The sequence below is a fragment of the Euleptes europaea genome, chromosome 7, assembly GCF_029931775.1.
Source record: "Euleptes europaea isolate rEulEur1 chromosome 7, rEulEur1.hap1, whole genome shotgun sequence".
Taxonomy (NCBI): domain Eukaryota; kingdom Metazoa; phylum Chordata; class Lepidosauria; order Squamata; family Sphaerodactylidae; genus Euleptes; species Euleptes europaea.
Window position 1 is genome coordinate 74,889,300 of NC_079318.1, and position 23,365 is coordinate 74,912,664.

The 23,365-nt window shown below is 44.9% G+C and overlaps 1 protein-coding gene across 1 annotated transcript in view; it reads left to right on the plus strand.

Annotated features, from left to right (window-relative positions):
• ADCY3 (adenylate cyclase 3) overlaps positions 1 to 23,365 on the plus strand; it is a 96,168-nt gene that overhangs the window by 47,637 nt on the left and 25,166 nt on the right. Inside the window, exons 3-7 of the mRNA XM_056853626.1 lie at positions 4,550 to 4,680; positions 6,204 to 6,315; positions 8,998 to 9,125; positions 11,963 to 12,121; positions 18,352 to 18,514. Of these exons, the coding sequence (XP_056709604.1) occupies positions 4,550 to 4,680; positions 6,204 to 6,315; positions 8,998 to 9,125; positions 11,963 to 12,121; positions 18,352 to 18,514 (693 nt within the window). The remainder of the gene's footprint in view (positions 1 to 4,549; positions 4,681 to 6,203; positions 6,316 to 8,997; positions 9,126 to 11,962; positions 12,122 to 18,351; positions 18,515 to 23,365) is intronic.

The following is a 23,365-nucleotide window of genomic DNA, read 5'->3' on the forward strand; positions in this document are numbered from 1 at the left end:
AAGGCATGCTTGCACTCTACAAAGTTTATTTTTTAGGGTGCAATCCTGTGGACAAACACAAAAGAAGGGGCAAAAGCTAGAATCTTTTCCCCATTTTTTTTACAAAGAATAGCTAGCACAAACACTATTGTCACATCTTTTGTAATAAAAATGTATATTTGTCATGACACCATAAATATCATACTAAATATATTGATGACGTATAAATACACCATAAATTGCATGGTAAATCCCCATTTCATATCAATCCTTCTTCAGGTATTAATAATACTACCTTTAAAACAGGGCTTGACAAATCCCAGGTACCAGGTTGCCATGGTGCCTAGAAATTTAATTGTGGCACCTAGTATTTTTAGCAGTGATAGATCTCAGTGGAAGTATGAAGGGCCGCATTCAATCAGTTTTTCCACAGGAGGAAAGGGTTCCCTTTGACCACCAAAACAGCTATGTTTGGGATTGTGAGATGTGCATGGACAAAAACAATGTGGAACAGGAACTGTATTAAGAAGAGGTATTGGCTGAAACTAAGCAAAAAGACTGTCTGGATCCATTTATTTATCATTTTGCTTCAGAGAATTTTGTTGTACGACATAAAAATAAATGTGCATGAAGTTCTTGTCATTGCTTGTTTGTAACCTAACTTTACACCATTCAGTGGTGGTGGTTGTGGTGGATGAATTAATTTCTTAACCAGCTGCCTTCTATACTGGTTCCAGTATTCAATTAAATGGAGCTTTTGACAGCAGTAATGGAATTATGAGAAATTGGGGAGTTGTTGGGCTAGGGTCAAAACTAGTTTTCTGTTGTGGTGATGACAATTAACGTGATTTTGTTTGTATACTATAATACTTCTGTCCCAGCTTTAATAAAGTTTTTGGAAAGCAATCATTAGAAAAGATGGTCATTCAGACAAGACCCTGAAGGATGAAAAATTAGTCTGACTTCTAAATTCTTGGACTGGCTCCTGCAATAAAAAAAAACAAAGAGACACCTCCAAACACGTTAATATTTAATTTAATACAATTCAGTGTTCGCAATCCTATGCCTACTTATTGTGAATGTGTCCTATTGAACTGCATGGAATTTATTTCCCAATAAACATGATTCAAATTGGGCTGATTACGGAAGACTAAGAGTTACCCACCTTAAAAAGAGACCACCTCTTGAATTTCTGCATAAGTCTGGGTGAGCCTTTTCACTGGAAGTAGGGCAGACCAGAACAATTATCTTGGAGAGTTGCAACACAATGCTTCCTCCTTAATTCTGCTCTGCCACTGCACCAGAAATCATCCAATCACAAGATGCAGGTTGGCAGTACAATCACTCACTTTGGTAGAGGCTGATTAGAAGGAGGCAAGGCTACAGTAGTTCATCATTCAGAGATGCAGCAGGCAGACTCTTTGTGGAATAGAATTTAATTCTTTATTTCTTGTGACATACTAGCAATTCTGTCAGCTTATTTAGTTTGGGAATTATTGCATTAAAGGTACATCCCACCCATTGGGCGTGGAAGATCTCCTGCACCCAGCAGGTGTTGTCCGCTGGCACTTCAGCAGCTAGTGGGAGAATTTTCTTTTAAATTGCTGTCAGCAATACCATACATCACACCTCTCTAGGAAATTGCTGGAAACTGTATGGTAAAACTATAGAGGTTTTTTTTGGCAATTCCTAGAGGGGACTGATGGTACTTCCAAGAAAAAAATAGGAAATTATACCAGTCCTCCCTAGGAGTCACCAAAAACTCTATCTGGTGATTCCTAGAGAGGCATAACTTCATGTCCCGGTTTTCCCAGAAGTGATGTCACAAGTTGCTGATGACTGCCCCCTCCATGTCCCTGCCCCACCTGTCTACTGGTTGCCAGGGTGGGTCTGGCAACACTGTCTCTGGTCATCCTACCCAAGTCATTGCTTCCAAACCCTATGCATACTGGCGTCAATCATTGACTCCATTGTGAGTCCCTCCAGAGAGAACCTGCTAGCATATTAGTGCCAACCTGACAGTACTTTATGGCGCTCAGAGAATCACTAGATGACTCTCAGAGGGGCCTAACATGTGTTTCTTGTCTAAGAAGATTTTCACACATTATGTGAAATAGGGACAAGGAGAGGAGCAACAACAGCAAGACAGAAGAAGGGAAAACTTGCCACATTTCATTTTTAAAGCCAAATGCTAAGGTAATCTAGCAGGTGTTATATGCCACCTGAGAACTCATGGAAACATTACAAGATTTGATGGTAAATATTTCTTCCTATATGGGATATCCACTTATACAAATCTTTTTTGCTGGTACTGGTAAGATACAGTGCTGGGTAAACTCCCTCTGCCACGTCCTGAATCATAATTGGTTCAGTTAATAATACTATAAATGATTTTAAATAACTTGAATTCAGCCCCTGTTCCAAACTGGGACCTTCCTCCACTGTGTTCCCAGTGATAGCCTCATGGACATGGAACCAAGATGGGATATACATTCCTCCTTGTCACCAACCACTGCTGGGAGCCCTTTAGCAATACCCTATGGGCCCCAGGGTGGCCTTGGCCAAGTCATAGTCTCTCAGAGCTGCTTGCTTCTAACCTTTGGTGATAATCATGTTTGCTGTGGCAACACCATTGTTACACACTGATATTTTTTTTACAAAAGCGTTAATGGCAGATGTGCACTCCCAGTCACGTATATGTATGTAACGGGAAGTCCTGATTATGAACTTGAGGAACTGACAGGTAGCACTTCACTATAGGGTTGCCAGGCTGTGTCTGGCAACCAGCAGGAAGATTGTGGGTAGGGCTGCCATTTGCTTATCAGGGCTGCCAAGCCCCTAGTGGTGGGGGCAGGTTTTTACCATTATTACACCAGTGTTTGTGCAGAAAACAAGTAAAGTTAAATAATAGACCTGTGTTCCTAAAAACGTTAGCGTAGGGCTGCCCCCAGTAGGGCAGGAGATCCCACCTTCCCTAGGTCCTATTGACCACTGGAAGCAGTGGCAGGAAAAAAAATAAAAACAAGGCCTTGTTTACCTACAGGAAATTCTTACCACAAATTTCCAGATTTTCTGAGCTACCCAGAAGAGACAAAGGGTAGCTCTAGGACTTCCAGGAACTCTATTTCTTATCATAGAGTTTCTGGTGATTCCTAGAGCTACCCTTTGTTACTTCTAGGTAGCTCTAGGAATTGTCAGGAATTCTATGGCAATAACTTCCTGTTATTGATGAGGCCTTTTGGCAATGGAACCTAGGGGTGGGGGATTCCGTGCTTTTACTGGGGGCTTGGCAGCCCTAGGCTAATGTGTTTGGGAATGCAGGTCTATTATTCACATTTTACTTGTTTTCTGCAGGAAACATTGGTGTAATACTGGTAAAACCTTGCTGCATAAAGTGTGAAGCATATTTTTGAATAAAGTGCCCTTGTAACATTGTTGCATGGATAAAACAAGACAATCCTGTGTGTGCTGCCCTAATATCTTTCGAGAAACAGCAATAGGTACAAATGTGATCAAGCAAATCAATTCTAAACAGAGCAGCTTTTCCGGCCAATTACGTTATGACGTTTCAAAGTTGGAATTCGTTAACAAATGTAATTGTGTTGCTCAGGGATTGAACAAGGTCGTGTGGAGTTCATTAGAAACAGTACATGACATCTCCGTGTCCAAGTCGAGAAGTAAGATGAGGTGAGGTAGACTGGGTTCCCACTCTTAATACTTCAGTTCTTGAAATGGTTTATTGAGAGGCTGTGGCAATGAAAACGACAAGGAAAAGGGCTAGAATGACGGTGGAGGAAGACTTGGTATGAATCCCATAAGACATGGGCTAAAGCTCATTTTAAAGCACATGAACACATGAAGCTGGCGTATACTGAATCAGACCCTTGGTCCATCAAAGTCATTACTGTCAACTCAGACTGGCAGTGACTCTCCAGGGTCTCAGGTAGAGGTCTTTCACATCACCTACTTGCCTAGTCCCTTTAACTGGAGATGCCGGGGATTGAACCTGGGATCTTCTGCATGCCAAGCAGATGCTCTACCACTGAGCCACAGCTTTTAACAATGGATGGCAGAAATTGAACCTGTGACCTTGTGTGCATGTGAAGCATGCCTATTATTAAGCTTCCATCCATCCATCCATCCATCCATCCATCTATCTGTAATTGGACAGCTTGTCTGTCTCTGTCATAGGATGGAGAAAGATCATAATAATGGCTTGAATCTTACAATTCTATGAGAGGAAGGAGCTTGCAGTGGGTGGGATCTTTCCTCACCTTCCTCTTCTCACAGCACCCCACTGTACCCCTACCAACATACCAGTTCTTGCTACTCAGCTATGTCCAGCAGTGCCTTTTTAAGTGTTGCAGAAGGCTGCTGAAGGCAGAGGAAAGTGATTCTACTGCAAGCTCCTTGTGTTTGCACAGCCATGTTGTCCAGTTCAGTAATCCTGATGATAGGGTAAGAATTATGTATTTCTGAGGCGATTTGACACGAAATGCCTTTAGCCTTGCCAATAAATATTCCTTCGTATTCTTACGATTATTTCTGATTTTTTCTTTCTTCACTCCAGGAAGGATTGATGCTTTCCATTTTGCCCAAGCATGTAGCTGATGAAATGTTGAAAGATATGAAGAAGGATGCAAGTCAAAAGGAGATGCAGCAGTTTAACACCATGTACATGTACCGCCATGAGAATGTCAGGTAACCTGCATGGCTTTTTACAGAAGGGAGTTCTACATATGGGCTGCCACTACCAAGAGTGTTCTGTGCTTTAGTAGATTTTGCTTTATGGGGTGGCAGGTTGTGAACAACAGAGCAGAACATAGTGGCAGAGCTCAGCAAACCCTGGAAGAGCATCATTGGAGAGGCTGTTGCTCAGTGGGAGCGCATCTGCTTTGCATGCAGAAGGTCACAGTCTCAATCCCCTCAGCACCTTAATTTAGAAGGATCGGGTTGTAGATGATGTGCAGGACCTCTTCCTGAGACCCTGGAGAGCTGCTGCTGGTCAGAGTAGGCAGTTCTGACCTTGATAGACCAAGGGTCTTACTCAGTAAAAAGCAGCTTCATTTTTCACAGAATTTACAGAAGGGGAACTGTAGATTAAAGGTATTGATGGCCCAAAGTTAACAAATAATCTGGCATAGAAGAAGAAGAGCTGTTTTTTTATTCCCCACTTTGCTCTACTGTAAGATGTCTCAAAGCAGCTTACAATCGCCTTTCCTTCCGCCCCCACACAATGAGCACCTTGTGAGACAGGTGGAGTTGAAAGAGTTCTGAGAGAACTGTGACTAGCCCAAGGTCACCCAGCAGGCTTCATGTGGAGGAGTGGGGAATCAAACCTGGTTCTTCAGATTAGAGTCCACCGCTTTTAACCACTACACCACGCTGGCTCTCATAGTAGAGATGGGACTTGAATCTATGATTCTGAACTCACGGTCTTATTTATTTATTTTGCAAATATATATGCCACCTCTCCAGAGACTTGCTTGAGGCAGCTTAAAGCTAGGCTAGTAATATAATAATCATTAAAATACATCTGTTAAAAAACTAAGTGATTAATCAACAAAGTCTTGGGTATCCTGTCATTGTTTTAGCTTATGGATGCAGAGCAGATTATGCAAACTAAACACATTTGCATTTTTAATTTTGTGTAACCCATTCTCCTTCTGCTAGTCATGGGACATTTTGCAGTGCATTGACTTGCCACTGAATTTCTCTTGTTTGGGCATCTGAATCTTTTGGTCAGCCATTGTGAGATTTTATCCGGCACTGCTCACGTATTCTCAGCCTTTTCAGTCGAGTGATAAGAGCTAGAAACTCACCATGACAGAAGACATCATCAGAATGATGTTTTTACGTTAGATAGCTCATATCATGCTTTCACTAATAAACAGTGGTTGGAAAGATGTGGTTTATTTCACTGTGGCGCAGAGGTTTAAGTGTTATTTTAGGAATGAAAGACCTGGATTTAAATGCCCAGTCATTTATTTGTGAAGGTCACTGGAAGAACTTGGGCCAGTCAGTCTCTTTCACCTCAGCTAACCTCACAGGGTTGTTGTGAAATGGGGAGAGGGAAGAGAACTATGTGTACCACGAACCTCTTTGATAGAACACTGGGATAAAAACGTGATAGACAGAAAGTAAGTATAATAGTTTCTCTACTGCATCCGGATGGTTGCTTACGGTATTTTCTCTGCTTCTCATGGATTTCTTTCCCCCCCCAGTATCCTCTTCGCCGACATTGTTGGTTTCACACAGCTGTCATCCACATGCAGTGCCCAGGAACTGGTGAAGCTTCTGAATGAGCTCTTTGCTCGCTTCGATAAACTAGCAGCAGTAAGTGTGCTGGTTGACCCATTTCCTTGAAGTTCCTTGATGAGTTGCCATGTAGGATATTTCTAGGGCTGAACATCCCCAATATTAAGAACGAATTGAAGCTGTTTAAAATCCATATTTTTATGACTTATGCTAGGTATGAATCAACTGTGGTGTATACAGAAGCAAGAATTCTCCCTGCTCTCCTCTTGTGTACCTCCTATGGTTCTACAGAGGATCATTTAAATCCTGTTTAAACTCATACGTTAATCCTTTTATGCCAGCAACATTATCTTCCTGGGATGCATTTAAAAAATTACTGAGTCCTGAAATGTCATTGTTAACTTCCTTTGTATTTAATCAAGGCCTTGTTCTGTTGGGAAATGAACACAGTTGGATTATACGTGAGTTAGTAAGATAGTAAGATTCATGGACATAATTCAGAGAGGAAAGTGCTTGCCTTGAGACTCCAAATGAATAATGAGAGCATTTTCCAGTTCCAAGATTTCCAAGTAAGAGACTTCCGGTGCAATCCTCAGCAAAGTTACACCCTCCTCAGTCCATTGAAGTCACTGGGCTTAAACGGGTGTAACTCTGCTTAGGACAGCACTGTTAATGTCAAACAATGTAAAAAACGGAGCCCTTAACTAGATTTGGAACTATCATAACAAATGCCAAAACAACTGAGGTTCTTTTGTCAAGACGGGCAGCCCAATCTTGAAAGCAGAAACAGAAGTTTAAAAATTAACAAACAAATGAAAAGGGGGAATCCCCCGTTGCCTCCAACAGAGCTGCGCCACCAAAACAAAGGTGGCACAGCACCGCCGCAGAGTGAGGGTACATTCCCTGGGGCAAAAGGGGGTGAGGATGCTGCCTAACTGCAGCTCCTGCCCTCGGAACACCCCAGGAACACCCCCCTCCCACTACTAGCATGGCTGTGCTGGAAGCGGGGGCCAGGTGCTCCCAGACACCAGTGTGTTTGCCCCCGTGCCGGCATAGATACCCCCTTAAGATGGCACCTACGCCAGCGTGGGGTCACATCAGCTTCTAAGGAGCTTCGCCCCCCCCTTCAGGAATGGGCTGTAAGTTCTTGTTTACTAGAATTAGAAGACTCAATGGGATATAAATAAGATTAAATGGAAATAATAGCTAATAGGGGGTATTGCAGGAAAATGTGTGTCCCAAGATTTCACAAAAGATTCACAGGCTTCTGCCTGTGTTAATCTGACATTAGAAAATCGCAATAAAATTGTGTATTGCTAATACATCATTCCTCATGGACTAAATATTTAACCTATAGCTGCTGATTCTCTGATAAATTGATATATATTGTGGATTTGCCCTAAAAGTTGAGATTTGTTTGGGGAGAGGGGGTTATGTTGTCAGGTTGCCAACAAATTATGAAATAGCATTCAACCCCAAAAATATTCTTCAGGATTTAGCTTCATATGGAGTTCTGAACAGCAATTAAAATTTACCAAATGGCACAATATTTCTCTCAGTTAGCAAATAGTTAGATAACATTTGGGAAATGGCCAAACTGGTAGAATTAACTGAGCTTGTGCAAATAAAAGGGAGAAGAAAGAAGACAAACTTTTGCATTAAGTTGGTTATTCTTGTAAACTGTGACCAAACATTGGTTTTCCATTTAAATATGTTTTCATATTAACTTAATGTGATATATCCTTGCTGGATTTGCATTTTAAAGCTGTGCACGGCTTCCATATTATATGCAGAAATGTTCCTTATAGAGAAATGCCCCACATGCCAGCTGTGTTAATAACTATAATGTATAAAATAAAACAAGAAAGCATAATTATTAAATTAATGTACTTAACACATTTGTATTTTGCCTTTCCACCCATTTAGGGCCCTCAAGGGGAATATCATTAAAATGGTCATGTGTGGGGAGGGAAGGTTAGAAAGGCCCTAATCAAATGTGTATTTATTTATTTTTGCTTCATTTATACTTTGTGCCACCTTGGGGACCCTGAACAGGTGGAACAGTGGCATTAAAATGTTTAAATAAAATAAATACCTCGCCTTTAACCCCAAAGGGGACCCAAAGTGGCTTACATCGTCCTCCTCTCCTCCCTTTTATCCTCACAACAACAACCCTGTGAGGTAGGTTAGGTGGAGAGTGTGTAACTGGCCCAAGGTCACCTTTTGAGCTCCCTTGGCAGAATGGGGATTTGTTACAGTATATTTAACTTGGTCCAGACGTGCTTCAGGAGTTCTGTGCTTGGAACAATTCCCAGGCATTCAGGGGCTAAATTTGAATCAGGAACATGACATGCTGGGAAAGAGGACTTCGGAGTCCCCCCCCTGCACCATTTCCCCCTCTCTGAACCAGCCCTGGGCAGCCACTGTTTGCCCTGTTGGAGGAACATTTATGTGTACTGATGAGCTACGCATAAGTTACCCCAGTGGGGCACATAGCAGCTCACCAGAATTGTTTCAGGAGAAAAAAATGCCACAGAAGGAAGAAGGGTTAAAGTCTCTCTCCATGTTCACTGTTGTCTCCATCCAAATGAGGCCCTCGCAATCTTGGGTACTGGGACTGGGGAAAACACAAGGACATGTAGTATGTGATTAGGCCCTAATTTACCAGTGGGTTTAAAGGTACATCACAGTTCGTCGTGTAATGACTTGGCGTCCCTAAAAGGTAAGCTTTCCATTTTTTGAATACTCCACTCTTTTCAGAGGTACCATCAGCTGCGTATCAAGATTCTGGGAGACTGCTATTACTGCATCTGTGGGCTGCCGGACTATCGCGAGGACCATGCTGTTTGCTCCATCCTCATGGGTCTTGCCATGGTGGAGGCTATTTCGTAAGCATTCTCTCCATCTCAGTGTGTGTCCTTTGAGTTTTGCTTAATTTTTTGTTGTCTATCTACAACTTGTCTGTCATAAAGAAAAATCTCTTTTATTTAGATTCCCCAAGGGATATTTTTGTGATCGCTGCTCTGCTGTTAAATGTATTGGAGTAGAGCCATGCAAGGGATGTGGAATGGTATAGCATAGCGCGATCTCGTCAGATCTCAGAAGCTAATCAGGGTTGGTACTTTGAGGGGAGACCACCAAGGAAGACACTGCAGAGGAAGGCAATGGCAAACCATCCCTGCTTAATCACTTGCCTTGAAAACCCTATGGGCTCGCCATAAGTCAGCTGTGACTTGACGGCACTTAACATGCAACCTAGGATTTCACTGATTAATCCACTGTGCAGAAATGTCATATAGACAAGAAAACCCCTGAAGGATTATTATTCTTCAGAGGCCTTCAGTTGGACCTCCTGTCCTTTTTCTACTGTGCTCAGAACAAGCACAAAACATTTTACATACACATAGTGGTTGATTCTTCTTCTAAGGATTAATTGTTTAAAATTCTTTCCTCAAAGCGTGACTGGTTTTGAAGAACACATTGTGGTGGGCGCTGATGTCTTTCTAATGGAGAATCCTTCATCTCTCCAGGTCTCCTGTCTACCCACAGAGTTAAAACCAAACAATATGTCTTCGGCTAATTAGCCCTCCAGTTTTCTGGAACAAGAATCAACGCTTAGCTGAAGTCTCAGGGATGGAAAATTTTGTCCCTGAAATGAGCTGTTTATGGAAAATTACTAGGGGGATAGCAACAAAAGCCAGATTGCCAGCTGCATTATAGTAACAAGGAGCTATAGTTCCAAGTACAGAGGTGCAAGAGGAGACAAGAAGGCTGGGCCCAGGGTTTCTCAGCTCTGTCTTGGAGAGATTGCCACAGTTTTCTTTGACCTCAAGAAAGGAGCATCCCTTCCTGTCTGCCATAACTAAATAGAAATACAGAAACACAGTCTATATTCTGATCTTGGAATAAATGTGTCCAAATCAGGCAACTTTGCATGCATTAATTATTTTGTTAGTTAGCTCATTAGACAGTAATTTTGTAATTTATATCCTGGCCTTTCCATGCTCAGGACAGCTACTAGCATTCAAAGATTGTGCTCCTGCCTTATCTACACCACTACATTAAGCCAATGATAGAGTGTTGTGGAAGTGGTACCTGAAAGCCAGGCAGATCAAAATTAAGGTTGTTCCATGTAGTGTGGCACACACACATTCACATAGAAAACAGGCATATAGAGAGGTCAAGATGGTTGGCAGAAAAGTCCGAAAATGGGCTGTAACAATGTGACATCATCCCTCCCTAAAATAATTAAAATACTACAGGTAGAAAATTGAAATTTAGTATACATGTAGTCTGTGAATCCCTAATAATTAAAAAAGAGTAAAAATCGAACATTTCTACCTCTCTTGCTTGAAATGTGGGGCATGAAGCCATCTCTCTAGTTAAGTTCTAAACCAAGGCCCAGTTCAGACAAAATGTTGGAGTACGGGAATTCAGTTGTCTGTTGATATACACAAACCAGCCTTTGATTTGGGAAGGAGCATTTGCAGTGGTTAGCTAGGAGAGCAAGTCTGAAAACATCACAAAGGTCTCAGACATCCCCTTTTGCACACGTTAACAGTCCCTGGATTGGAGAGGGAAATTTTCCAGGAACAAAACTATGCTTGCAGAACATAAGTTGTATTTGCAAGTAAGATATAAGGTGCTAGCTGTGTGTTTATTCGTAAGTTACTGGAATGGTATGGGTGCCACTTCCTCAAAATTATGTCGGCTGAGCAGACCATGCTATAAGTAACTACGCCAGCAGTGTTATGCCCTGATGCCAGGCAGTCCTGTATGGGAGCTTTCCTCACTTGTCCCACAAGATACTGTTATTCAAACATCCCCCAGCAACATGAGATTTACAGTGCAATCCTAAGGAGAATTACTCCAGTCTAAGCCCATTGAAATGAATGGAAATGACTGGAGTAACTCTCCTTAGGATTGCAGTGTCAGACACGTCGTAGTAACTATACTTTTCCAGTAGTATTGTCTGATAGACCATACTCCAACTGGCATACTCCCAACTGGCAGCATCCTGTCAACTCTCAGAAAGAGTTTTTCCCCAGACCCATTGCCTAAGTTCCATATTCTTTAGGTCATACAAAAAGTAACCTTTGAAGGACAAAAAGAAGTAATTTCCAGTCGGGTTCTGACTCTCGTCATATTAACTGCAGTGGTCCTTTAAAATATGTGTTGCATGCTTTAAGCTGTGCAGGCAGGACTGGCACCATGTTCAGATCTTTACGTAACAAATGTTTTTTCTGCCTGCCTGTGGCCATTTATATAGGATCAATTTTGATGCTCACTCAAAGCTCTTTTTTTAAATGCGACCTTTAAAATGCCTATTCACAGTCCTGATGCAAAAGGAGAAATTCCACACACACACACACTCGCCTGCTCCTTTGCTCCTTCCTTTGCATGGCCATTGGCAATGGTCATTTGCATAGCTAAGCCAACTGTGTGATTTTTCATGGTTCCTTCAGTAAATGCTTCCATGCGGGGTGGAGCAAATACAAAGGGTCACATTAAAGGGGCTTTTAAGAAATGCGAAGCAGGTATGCGCTGGCTTTGCAGTAACTTCCTGAATGAAGGTTCAGCGTGGAAAACTCAAAAAAATATGCGGGGCACTTCAGCCTGGAACACGTTGCTAATTACCAAGCATAAATGGCCAATGAGTGGATGGGGCAGGTTGTTTCTCAAGAGGTAGAATAAGCATTGTTTTTGATGACCCCTTCCTCTACAGCTATGTGCGAGAGAAGACCAAAACAGATGTGGACATGCGTGTAGGCGTACACAGTGGCACTGTCCTGGGCGGGGTCTTGGGACAGAAGCGCTGGCAGTACGATGTTTGGTCCACAGATGTGACAGTGGCTAATAAAATGGAAGCTGGTGGAATCCCAGGGTAAGTTCTTCCTTTGGCCCCGGGCTTTTTCATTGTTCTCTTTCTGTGCATGCCTTGAAGATTCCAGCAGTCCCAGCATTATAAGGAGCGTGTGTCTTAAGTTGGTTTCAGACTGGTTTCACTGTCAGGGTTGAGGGTTGCTACCTCTTTGTGATTTTCATGCACCTCACGTTACGAAGCATCACCCATAAAAAGCGGAAAGCTGTGGACAAAGTTTTTAAACATGTATCTTGGAAGGCTGATTGTTTACCTGAACACAAAAGCCACATTTGAGTGGGGAGAAAGCTGGGTGTCTGGAGGTAGCAAAGATCAACAGCAAGTAGGATATATTTATGTGATTTATAAATTTCAAGTTGTTTTGCCGATAAGTAATGCATAGTGTGGTCCTCCTCTTTTAAAGTCTTGTCCTTTCTCTCTTTTGGCCCCTTTTGTCTGGAATGGCCTCCAAAGAACACCTGCATGAGGTCCCTTCCCACCACTCTTTCAATCCCCTTTTCCCCACTGGCACAAATCCCTCTGCTGCCTCTGTAACTGAAATCAGTGCGTATTCCTCTATCCCCAATGTCTCACCCGCCTTCCTCTCTCATTGTGGTCTTCTTTGTTTACATTTGACAATGTAAGCTCCTCAGAGAAGGTTCTTGTCTTCTCTGTGAAATGCTGTGCACATTGATAGTAATAATGAATAGTAATAGTAATAATAATGATGAGTAGGTTTGTGAGAGTGGCGTGAATACAATCAAGCAGCTCCAGAAATTGAGGTGATATGAGTAGCAGAGAGTTAGCAATGTCACTCTGTTGTTAAAAACATGCATGTACACACTTGTGCAACTAGGAGCCTTGTGACACCTTAAAAAAAGTTGTGCTGTGGCATGAGTTTTTGTGGCTTATTCCCACTTTGTCAGATGCATGAAGCAATGTGCAGTGAGAACAGCAGTCATTAGGGCATACCTGACCCTATGGAAAGAGAACCCAGTTTCCCTTTGCAGCTTAGCCTGCTTTATTCAGCCCTTCGTGCATAAAACCAAGATGGCCAAGTAGAATCCCTTTGCAGATTGTCTATGGACATAAGAAAAACCCTGCTGGATCTGACCAAGGCCCATCAAGTCCAGCAGTCTGTTCACACAGTGGCCAACCAGATGCGTCTAGGAAGCCCCCAAACAAGACGACTGCAGCAGCATTGTCCTGCCTATGTTCCACAGTACCTAAGATAACAGGCATGCTCCTCTTGATCCTGGAGATGATAGGCATGCATCATGACTAGTATCCATTTTAACTAGTAGCCAGGAATACCCCTTTCCTCCATGAACATGTCCACTCCCCTCTTAAAGCCTTAAAGCCCAACATGCCTGTTAGGGTACAAGACATAGACCAGTGGTGCTCAAAGGATAGGTCAGGACCCAAAAGTAGGTCTCATCTCTGTTGCAGGGAGATCATGAGGCCAGGAGGGAGCACAGACAGGACCAGTTCAGCCATTTCAGCTTTGGTTCTATCTACTTGCCCCCAAACATGGGTTTTTACATGTTCACATTACAGACGTTAAGATTCAATCCCTGTAAGATTTTCTTTTGCTTTTGGTTTTATAACAAGTAAGCAGATTGCACGATAAAGGACTGAATTATAGTTTTCTAAAAGAGCAAAACAATCTTTTCCAGTCCACAAATCCAAAGCAGCCCAATCAGGAGTTGACCCTTCAGATTCTGGTAACATTCAGTCAGTGGCCAGCTTAACCCACTTTCAGAAGTGATGGGAGAATCACTGGAGGTAGATAGCATTTATTTCAAGAAGGGACTGGATAAATGTTGCTTGTACCCTAACAGGCATGTTGGGACCTAATAGGAAGGCCACTTGGAAGGACACTTTCTTCTGGTGCTGGAGATTGCCTACGCAATCGTGTTTCCTCTTGTCTCCTGGCAGCTGTGACGAAGAACAAATAAATTAGAACATGCTTGGTCCCATCAGCTGTCAAAAAGATAGCTTCAGGGCAAAGATCAAGCAAATGAGTGAAGCACAGCCAACCAGGAAGCAAAGGAAGTGAATAAATGTGCATACTTCTAAGCATGCCAAAGGCAGGACTGTCGGTGTGCGTGTTTCTGGGCAACAGGGCTTGACTATTAATAGCAATAACCATGCTTAATTAAGAAGTGAGGACTCAGCACCTACACCCCTAAATTTTAAAGCACTGAAAACCATCGTTTTAGGGAAGGCCAGAGTTGAGAAAATCCAGTTCCAGAATCAGAACATAATGGTTTGAGAGCAAAACAAATAGAGCATATTTGTGGGAGTGAGCCAGTCTGAATTTCTTCACCTTCTTCCATCAATATCTGTGATGCTTTACACCAGGGGTCCTCAAACTTTTTAAACAGGGGGCCAGTTCACTGTCCCTCAAACACTGTTGGGGGCCGGACTATAGTTTGAAAAAAATATGAACAAATTCCTCATGTGTGCGGGGGAGGAGGTGGTGGCCAAGGGGGCTCTCCGGAAAAGCATCCTCCTCGCAAGCCAGGACCTTCCCCCTGTAGTGGTTAAGAGTGGCGTTTTGGAGCGGGGACTCTGATCTGGAGAACTGGGTTTGATTCCCCACTCCTCCACGTGAGAAGCGGAGGCTAATCTGGTGAACCTGGTTGGTTTCCCCACCTCTACACACGAAGCCAGCTGGCTGATCTTGGGCAAGTTACAGCTCTGTTAGAGCTCTCTCTGCCCCACCTGCCTCACAGGGCATCTGTTGTGGGAAAGTATGGGAAGGGGATTGTAAGGCAATTTGAGTCTCCCTTTAGTGGTACAGAAAGTCGGCATGTAAAAACCAAGGCCATTTATTCACTGGAGGTTTTGCCTTGGATTTGCCGCTCTCCAGATGAACATTTTCCCCATCCGAATTCTCCAAACTCTGCCCGGGGGTGGGGAGAGCTTACTTTTGAGTTCTGAGAATTCGGATGGGGAAAATGTGCATCTGGAGAGCGGCAAATCCAAGGCAAACCTCCTGTGCATAAATGGCCACAAGTCTTTTTCTTCTTCTCCCTGGAGATATGCCCACCCCCCAAGGGGCCCTACAATTACCTCCAGGCCACAAGAATACCCCCGGGAGGAGAGAGAGCCCCGAGCCGTGAGAACGCTGCCCGACTGCGGCCAAAACAGGAACGCCAGGGCCACGTTGGGCTGCATCGTGGAGGGCCCCGAAGGACCAGGCGCCTCTGCATGGAGCTCGAGGAGGCCAGGCCCAGCCAGGCAACAAAGCTAGGGAATAAGAGAAGTCTCCCGGTGGGGCGTGCTGCGGAAGAGAAGGGGGCGACTGGGCCCAGGAAAGGGGGTTTTGGGCCGGGGAGGGTGAGAGAGGGAAGGGGCCGACCGGGCGGCGCGCGAGGCAGCAAGACGCCTCGTGCGCCCAGGAAAGCAGGTTTTGGGCCGGGGAGGCTGGGAGGGAGAGGGGGAAGGGGGTGACCCGGCGGCACGTGAGGCAGCAAGATGCCTCATGCGCCCAGGAAAGGGGGTTTTGGGTTGGGAAGGCTGGGAGGGAGAGGGGGAAGGGGGCGACTGGGCGGCGCGCGAGGCAGCAAGATGCCTCATGTGCCCAGGAAAGGGGGTTTTGGGCCGGGGAGGGTGGGAGGAAGAGGGCGAAGCGGGAGACTGGGCGGCGCGCGAGGCAGCAAGATGCCTCATGCGCCCAGGAAAGGGGGTTTTGGGTTGGGGAGGCTGGGAGGGAGAGGGGGAAGGGGGCGACTGGGCAGTGCACGAGGCAGCAAGATGCCTCATGTGCCCAGGAAAGGGGGTTTTGGGCCAGGGAGGGTGGGAGGAAGAGGGCGAAGGGGGCGACTGGGCGGCGCACAAGGCGTCTTGCCGCCTCACGCCGCCCAGTCGCCCCCTTCCTCCCACCAGGAAAGGGGGTTTTGGGCTAGAGAGGGAGCAGGGAAGGGGGCGACTGGGGCGGGAGGGAGGCTTCCGGCTGGGCGCATGCGGCCAGGAAGCCCAGAAAAGCTCTGGGGAGGGGGGCAAGGGGGGACTGGCTTTCTCGGTCCCCGGGCCGGACAAAAGCCCTCCGGGGGCCGGATCCGGCCCTTGGGCCGTAGTTTGAGGACCCCTGCTTTACACAATAAGAAAGAGGTCCCTTAACAAGCTTATGTCTAAATTTTGTTGGAGTAGGTTGTGGGGGAAAGACAGTAAAAGGATGAGAGAGAAGGGAGAGGCAAGGGGAAACATTGACGGGTGTGAGCACATGCAGTAGTAAATACTTAGGACCTAGCTGTGCAGAGGAAGGCACTGGCAAACCGCCTCTGTTAGTCTCTTGCCATGAAAACCCCAAAAAGGGGTCACCATAAGTTGGCTGCGACTTGACGGCACTTTACACACAAACAACTTCATATGGCACTGTTCACATGTCTGCCCAGGTCCTGTCTTTCCTGGTGCTGTCAGACGCACACGGGGAGTTCCATGTTGAAATGTAAACTTCTCAGGCACAGCAGCATGCAGGGACAGGGAGCTCCTTTCTCTTTTTTGGACCTGAAATGTTCTCCATGAGCCTCCGTTTTCTTCATTGGGGAACCTTATGTGTAGACTGTCAGTAATGTGTAGCGCATCAGTATGCATCAGTCCCCCCCAGTGACTCATAGAGTTGGAAGGGACCACCAGGGTCATCTAGTCCAACCCCTGCACAATGCAGGAATTTCACAACTACCTACCCCACACACCCCATTGACCCCCTACTCCATGCCCAGAAGATGGCCAAGATGCCCTCCCTCTCATGAACTGCCTAAGGTCATAGAATCAGCATTGCTGACAGATGGCCATCTAGCCTCTGCTTAAAAACCTTCAGGGAAGGAGCACTCACCACCTCCCAAAGGTGGCAGAGGGTAGTGGGACAAATAGTCATGGTTTCATACCCTCCGTTTTCTTCTGCTTGTTCTTCCATGAATAGAGCAAGTGCTTACACAAATGTGTTGGTATGTGTGTATGTAAGATTTCTGATGATTCCCTCTTCTTTTTTATGCCACATCTCTTTTTTTTTTTTGAGGGAACCCAAGCTTTGGAACTATCTTTTTTGGGGGTGCAGTGGACTGCCAGGGGAAGCAGAAAAGATTGTGTCGTGCACTCCTTCTGTTTATAGTCACTGGAGCCAACCCCATGCCTACACCAGCCCCCTATCACATTTCAGGAATGGCATCGCAGGTTTTTATTTTTTGAGGGGGCCCCGGCCAAGACAAGATGCCCTTCGGGAGTCCCCCTATTAAGTCCTCCACGGATTCCTCTCCTCCTCCACTCCATCTGTCCCTCTCCCACATACTCTCCTTCTCTCCCTGTCTGGAGAATAAGAGCTATTAACGTGATTGAGAATATTGATGGTGCAGCAATAAATCTGATGCTGATTTTACTCATGTTTGTTGGATGTGTAAAAAAATACCAAGTCTTTGTATATTGGGGAACAGAAATCGTTTACGTGACATGGAGTCCAGTTCTATGCATATTTACTGAGCCCAGCTCCTTTGGGTTCAATGGAACTTAGTCTCAAGTAAGTGTGTATAGGACTGCAGCCTAAGTTAATGATCAGTATCTCATTTGATCCCATAAAGTCTTTGTTGGTGGGATTTGAACCTAGGTCTTCAAGAGGCATGTTTTCAGTCACTAATCTGGTTCTCATTAATGCTAGTGGTTGTCACAACACCCTCTGTTAATGAGTTTCATAGCTTAAAGATGTGTTGGCTTTGAAGGGGTCCTTCCACATGTGAAAGTTGCCAATCTGCTCCCAGAAGTTGTGCTAAAATGTTGAATGACAGAAGTGTTTTTCCATGTAATAATAATGTATAATTTCTGGCCACCTGGATCCACGCCACAGTAATGTCAACCCTAGACTTCTGCAATGCACAGTGAGTTGGTCTCCCCTCAAAATCAATTTGGAGACTCCAGCTGGTGCAGAATGGTGCAGCTTGGCTATTCTTGGCAGCTGGATGGAGCATGCATATTACTCCCATCCTGCAGGCGCTTCACTGGCTGCCCATCAGTTACTGGGCTTAATTTAAGATACAGAGCCCTTCATGGCCTTGGATCAGGCGCACCTCCTTGGGGAGGTTGTTCCATAATTGCGGGGCTGCCACCGAAAAGGCCCTCAGTCATGTGCCCTACTTTCTATTCATGGGTCTTTGGATCTAACCCTGTGCCTAAGGATCTCTAATCCCCTGGAATCTCCTTGCCTCAGTGTCAGTGCTAGACCAATAATAGTTGGTTGCTTTTGGTGTTCCTTGCAGGCGTGTACACATTTCTCAGAGCACCATGGACTGCTTGAAGGGAGAGTTTGAGGTGGAGCCAGGAGATGGTGGATCACGGTGTGAATACTTGAAGGAGAAGGGGATTGTAACCTACCTTGTATTAGTACCCAAGCAGCCACTCAAGAACGGGATCAATGGTGTGGTGAGTGTTCCTTCTTCACATCTACTGCACAGTCCCATATTGGGAAGTGAACACATATTCTGGCCTCAGCACAGAACCTTCCAGAAAACTCTTGACTGACTGGCGCAACCGTTGCCTCTCTTTTTGGCTGAGCCTTTTCAGCTTCCAGCTGTACAAGCAGGAGAGTATGCCATTATCATTTTCCCATGAATTTATTTATTTTATTTTATCCCCAACGGGGACCCAAAAGCATCTAATAATAAAAAGGAAAAATAAGTACAACAGCAAACGAAAAGAATGGGGGAAGGCTTCGGATTGCTCAGCGAGTCTTCTCTCTCTCCACCAGCTGATCTTATGCCCAGCATTAGGCTCCAACCCTCAGGCTAAGACCCCAGGAAATAGGGCCTGAAGGTTTACATCTCTTGTCATGCCCAGATCTCCAGTACCTGTGTGCAGAAGTGAGGAAAGCAAACTCAGCAAAATGCTACTCAGCTGCTGCTCACTTAAAAGCTGAACGGCCATTCTAAGCATCGTCTTCTTGCTATTATACTTCCTTCCAATTTCCCAAGTCCTTTTCCAACAGAATGGTGGAGGTGGAAAGTGCCATCAAGTCACAGCCGAATTATGGCAACCCTGTAGGGTTTTCAAGGCAAGAGACAGACGGAGGTGGTTTCCCATTGCCTGCTTCTGCAGAGCAACCTTGGACTTCCTTGGTGGTCTCCCATCCAAGTACTAACCATGGCCGACCCTGCTTAGTTTCTGAGATCTGAGGAGATCGGGCTAGCCTGGGCTATCCAGATCAGGGCTTCTGACAGAACAGGAGTGCTTAAAGCCATATTTGTAAGGCTTTCCAGCCACCCTGGGCAATTCCCATAAAATCACTCGCTCAGACGACCATCCAGAAGCAGGTAACTTTATTTCGAAGCATCAGGTATAACTAGGCCCTTACACGGTCCGAGCTGCAAGTGCTTACTATTACAAAAGAGTGAGATTATAAACAGTTCTACATTGCAGGTGTCGGTTACATGTTTTGGGAACGAAACGATAACAGTACCAGGCTAGGCTACTGAACAGACATCAAAGACCTCAAGAAAGCTTGTTAGCACAATCCTGCGGAAGCCAAGGTCAGGGGGGAGGAGGGAACGAGCGAGCGGGACATTCCAGCAGAGGCCTACACAGGGAACATTTCAGCTAAAGCCTGAACCAATATTCTAGCAAAGGTCTGAATTGCCGCTTGTACGGGCAGAACAGAAAAAGAAACAGAGCAGTTCCTCACAATATTGTTTCCAGATTCTAGCTTTTAGTTCTGACATTTCTGGCCCATCACTTGCCATCCAGTTGTTATAAGACAAAAGTACACTGATGTTGGGGAGTTATATCTGATCTCCCTTTAGATCACCTGGCTAGAATGGAGTATTGTGCAGGCTGGGGGCATCGGGGGAGGGGCTGTCTCTCCATTGGACTGCCTTCGATGTCACCCACAGACATGAATCAGAATCAGGAGGAGAAGAAATTTCTAGCATCTTGTTCCTTCTCCTCCTCTTGTTGTCTCCCTTCCTTGCTGACTGTAGGTAGTAGCCAAGTGCTGTCCTCATCGGCCCTCCTTAAAAGCGACTTTATGTAGTTTATGTGTCCTCTGACTGTCCCAGTCTTCCTGCAGAAATTCTTCATTGCAGGGTTCCAGCCAGTTAGCAGCCAAGGTTGAGACCTGCCTTCTTCTGAACCTCCTTGAGTCACTACCCATCAGCTGTTATAGCCCAAATGGGTAGCAAGCTTTCTCCTGCCCCAAGCAACCTCCTGTTGAGTCCAGGACGTTCCCCACCACAGGACCTCAGAATTAGCAAAACTGAGATTATCTGGTCCCTTAAAGTTTGGTAGAATTGCCACCACCATGGTCTTATTTAAAGACCAGCCTGAATGCAAACACGATTTCATTGTGTATTTTGTGGTATTTACAGGTTTGGCAGTTAAGAGCCCTGTGGCGCAGAGTGGTAAGCTGCCATACTGCAGTCCAAACTCTGCTCACAACCTGAGTTTGATCCCAATGGAAGTTGGTTTCAGGTAGTCGACTCAAGGTTGACTCAGCCTTCCATCCTTCCGAGGTTGGTAAAATGAGTACCCAGCTTGCTGGGGGTAATGGGAAGATGACTGGAGAAGGCACTGGCAAACCACCCCATAAACAAAGTCTGCCTAGTAAATGTCAGGATGTGATGTCACCCCATGGGTCAGTAATGACCTGGTGCTTGCACAGGGGACTACTCTTACCTACAGTTTTGGCAAGTGTGGTGAGTTAATTCTCTTGTGAAAGAAAAATAGATGTTTAATAGTGCAATAGATCTTGAATAATGTGAAATCAATAGACTGAAGTAACTTACTTACCGTACATATCATTGCATGGTTAGTCTTTCTGAGAGAAAGGTAAATGCAAACACTGAACAAAGAACAAAGCACAGATTTGCAGGCTGAATGCTCCTTTCTGCAAAACAACCCCTCCACACAGGACATTTGATAGCAGGGGGAAATTGTCATGCTATTTTGGATGGGCTTGGAGCATTTTTGTTTTGTATAGCAGAGTGCTCAGTCATGCTGATTTCCTAACCCACAACATTTCTGTGACCTAAGAGTGTGATCTTTGCATCCTGAAGCCAAAAATCTAGAATATCTGTGAAGTCAGCCAGAAAAGATGGTTCCAGAAACAAGCACTCCTTTTCTTCCTTAGACATTTTTTTTAAAGATAGCCTCACTTAGGAATGATGGTTGGTCTCATAAACCACATGGTGACCTGATTCCTGTTATCCGGTGAACAGTAAAATTAATTGATTCAGGATTAATAATATGCTAATATGTTGATGTCTGATAAATAGCTTCGCCTAAGCATTATTTCCTACACAAGATCAGAAGGCTAACAGGCTGACTTCAAAGAGATGAGTAAGTGGCGGTTGATTGTGTGCTGCCCATCAGCATTTGACAAACACCTCTCAAAGCTCTCAAACAAGTGTCATCTCAGACAAAAGCAAGGCTTGTAATTATTTGTGAATCCAGGGGCTGTCACTGAACAAAGCAAGATTTTTTTTAAAAAGACTGTTTGGCTCAAAGTAAGCAAGAGAAATCTGGATATCTGTAATTATACAGGGGAAAATATCTGAATGCTGCTGTATCATGACAGGCCTCATACCCTTTCCCATATTAAAGATAATTTATACAACTGTTTGCATCTCATTAATAAGTTGCTAAACTCCTTGTATGATTCTGTTAATGTCCCCTGTCCCTATCTCAATAAGCCAAATCCTGGCACGGACCATTCCATGTCCTAAATTGGGACTTCAAGTAATGTTCTCCTGTCCCCACCCACACCCCAGAATCCTCCCTTTTTCTTCTCTTCGCTTCCACCATCTCTACTGTGGATTAACTTCTCTTGTGCATTGAGGACTAGTTATTGTGCCTGACTATGGGAAGGAGGACTAAGCATGTTGTGGTTGCTAGGTAACTGGGCCCTTCCATTCTCCCATACCCAGAAAACCATTGCCACCAGCACAGCTGAGAGCTGGGCAAACCTCCTTTTCGCCCAACGTTTCGGCTGGTGCTATATGGATCCTCTGAAAATAACGGATGTTTATTTCAATAGTATCAAGACTGCAAGGTTGAAAGAGCTGGGTGTGTTTAGCCTGGAGAAAAGAAGACTAAGAAGAGAAGTAATTGCTTTCATCAAATATCAGAAAGGCTGTCACACAGACGGTGAAGCAGACTTGTTCTCTCTTGCTTCACATGGCAGGACTAGAAAGAATGATTGGAATTTGCAAGGGAGTAGATTTTGGCTGCATATTAGGAGAAACTTCCTAATGGCAAGAGCTCTTCAGGTGTGGAACAGGCTGTCTCATGGACTGTCCTTCACTGCAGGCCTTTAAGAAGAGTCTGAACAGACTATACGAAATCCAAGATTCCTTCCAACTCTATAACACCTTCCCCCACTAGAGTAGATGATTTCATTTCCACCGGTGTGGAAGCTTTTTCACACTACTAAAGCATTCCAAGCGGGCTTTCTGTCAGTGACCATCATGTATTCCATCCAGATCCTTAAGATTTTCCTGTTTCTAGTTAAGCTCCAAGACCAAGGTAGACCTTTAGGCAGTAGGGGCAGGAACAGTGCCGCTAATCATAAAGCCCCAGAGAGAGGGGCAGGGGTTCTCTTCCAAAAGGAATCAACAGATTGGCTTAGCACCAGCCAGAGGGGGAAAAGACCACTTATCCATGCAAGAGGGTGTGATTATAATAAGATGGACAAATCTTTCAAGGGAGAGTTACACGTGCTTTTTCCAGAAGCAAGCAAGGGAAGTTCCTCCCATGTAGGACAGACCATCATGTCAGAGCAACATGGCTCGGGATCTAAGGAGAACAGTAAGCCGTTAAACTAGGGGACCGGTTTAGTCAGGCTGCATTAACTTACCATGTTATTTAACTCTGCTTTGCATCTGCGTCTGAAATCTTTCCCCGCTCCCCTTTCCCTATACAAGTAGTCATAGGCAATTTCCTTCCTTCCGTCGTCTGTTTTCCAAACACAGTTATCTTTTTTAGGATAACAGAGCACGTGTCGTCCCTGGATGCTTGGGTGCAAAAGAACTGGTTTATATGCCTGTGCCAAGTCTCAGTTGAGCCAGGCCATGTGCTTAGCTGAATAAGCCCTGTGTGGGACAGAAGAGCCAGAATTTTGGCTGTCAGATTCTGCCTCAGATCTTAAAGTGACAAGCTGCTACCCAGTGTTTCAGGGGCAAGCAACAGCCAAATGACTTCAGGGGGGCTGGGGAAGCAGAGTCTTCTATCTCTGGTTTTCCCCTGCCCTTCTCCCCCTGAACCACTGTGACAGTAACATAAACC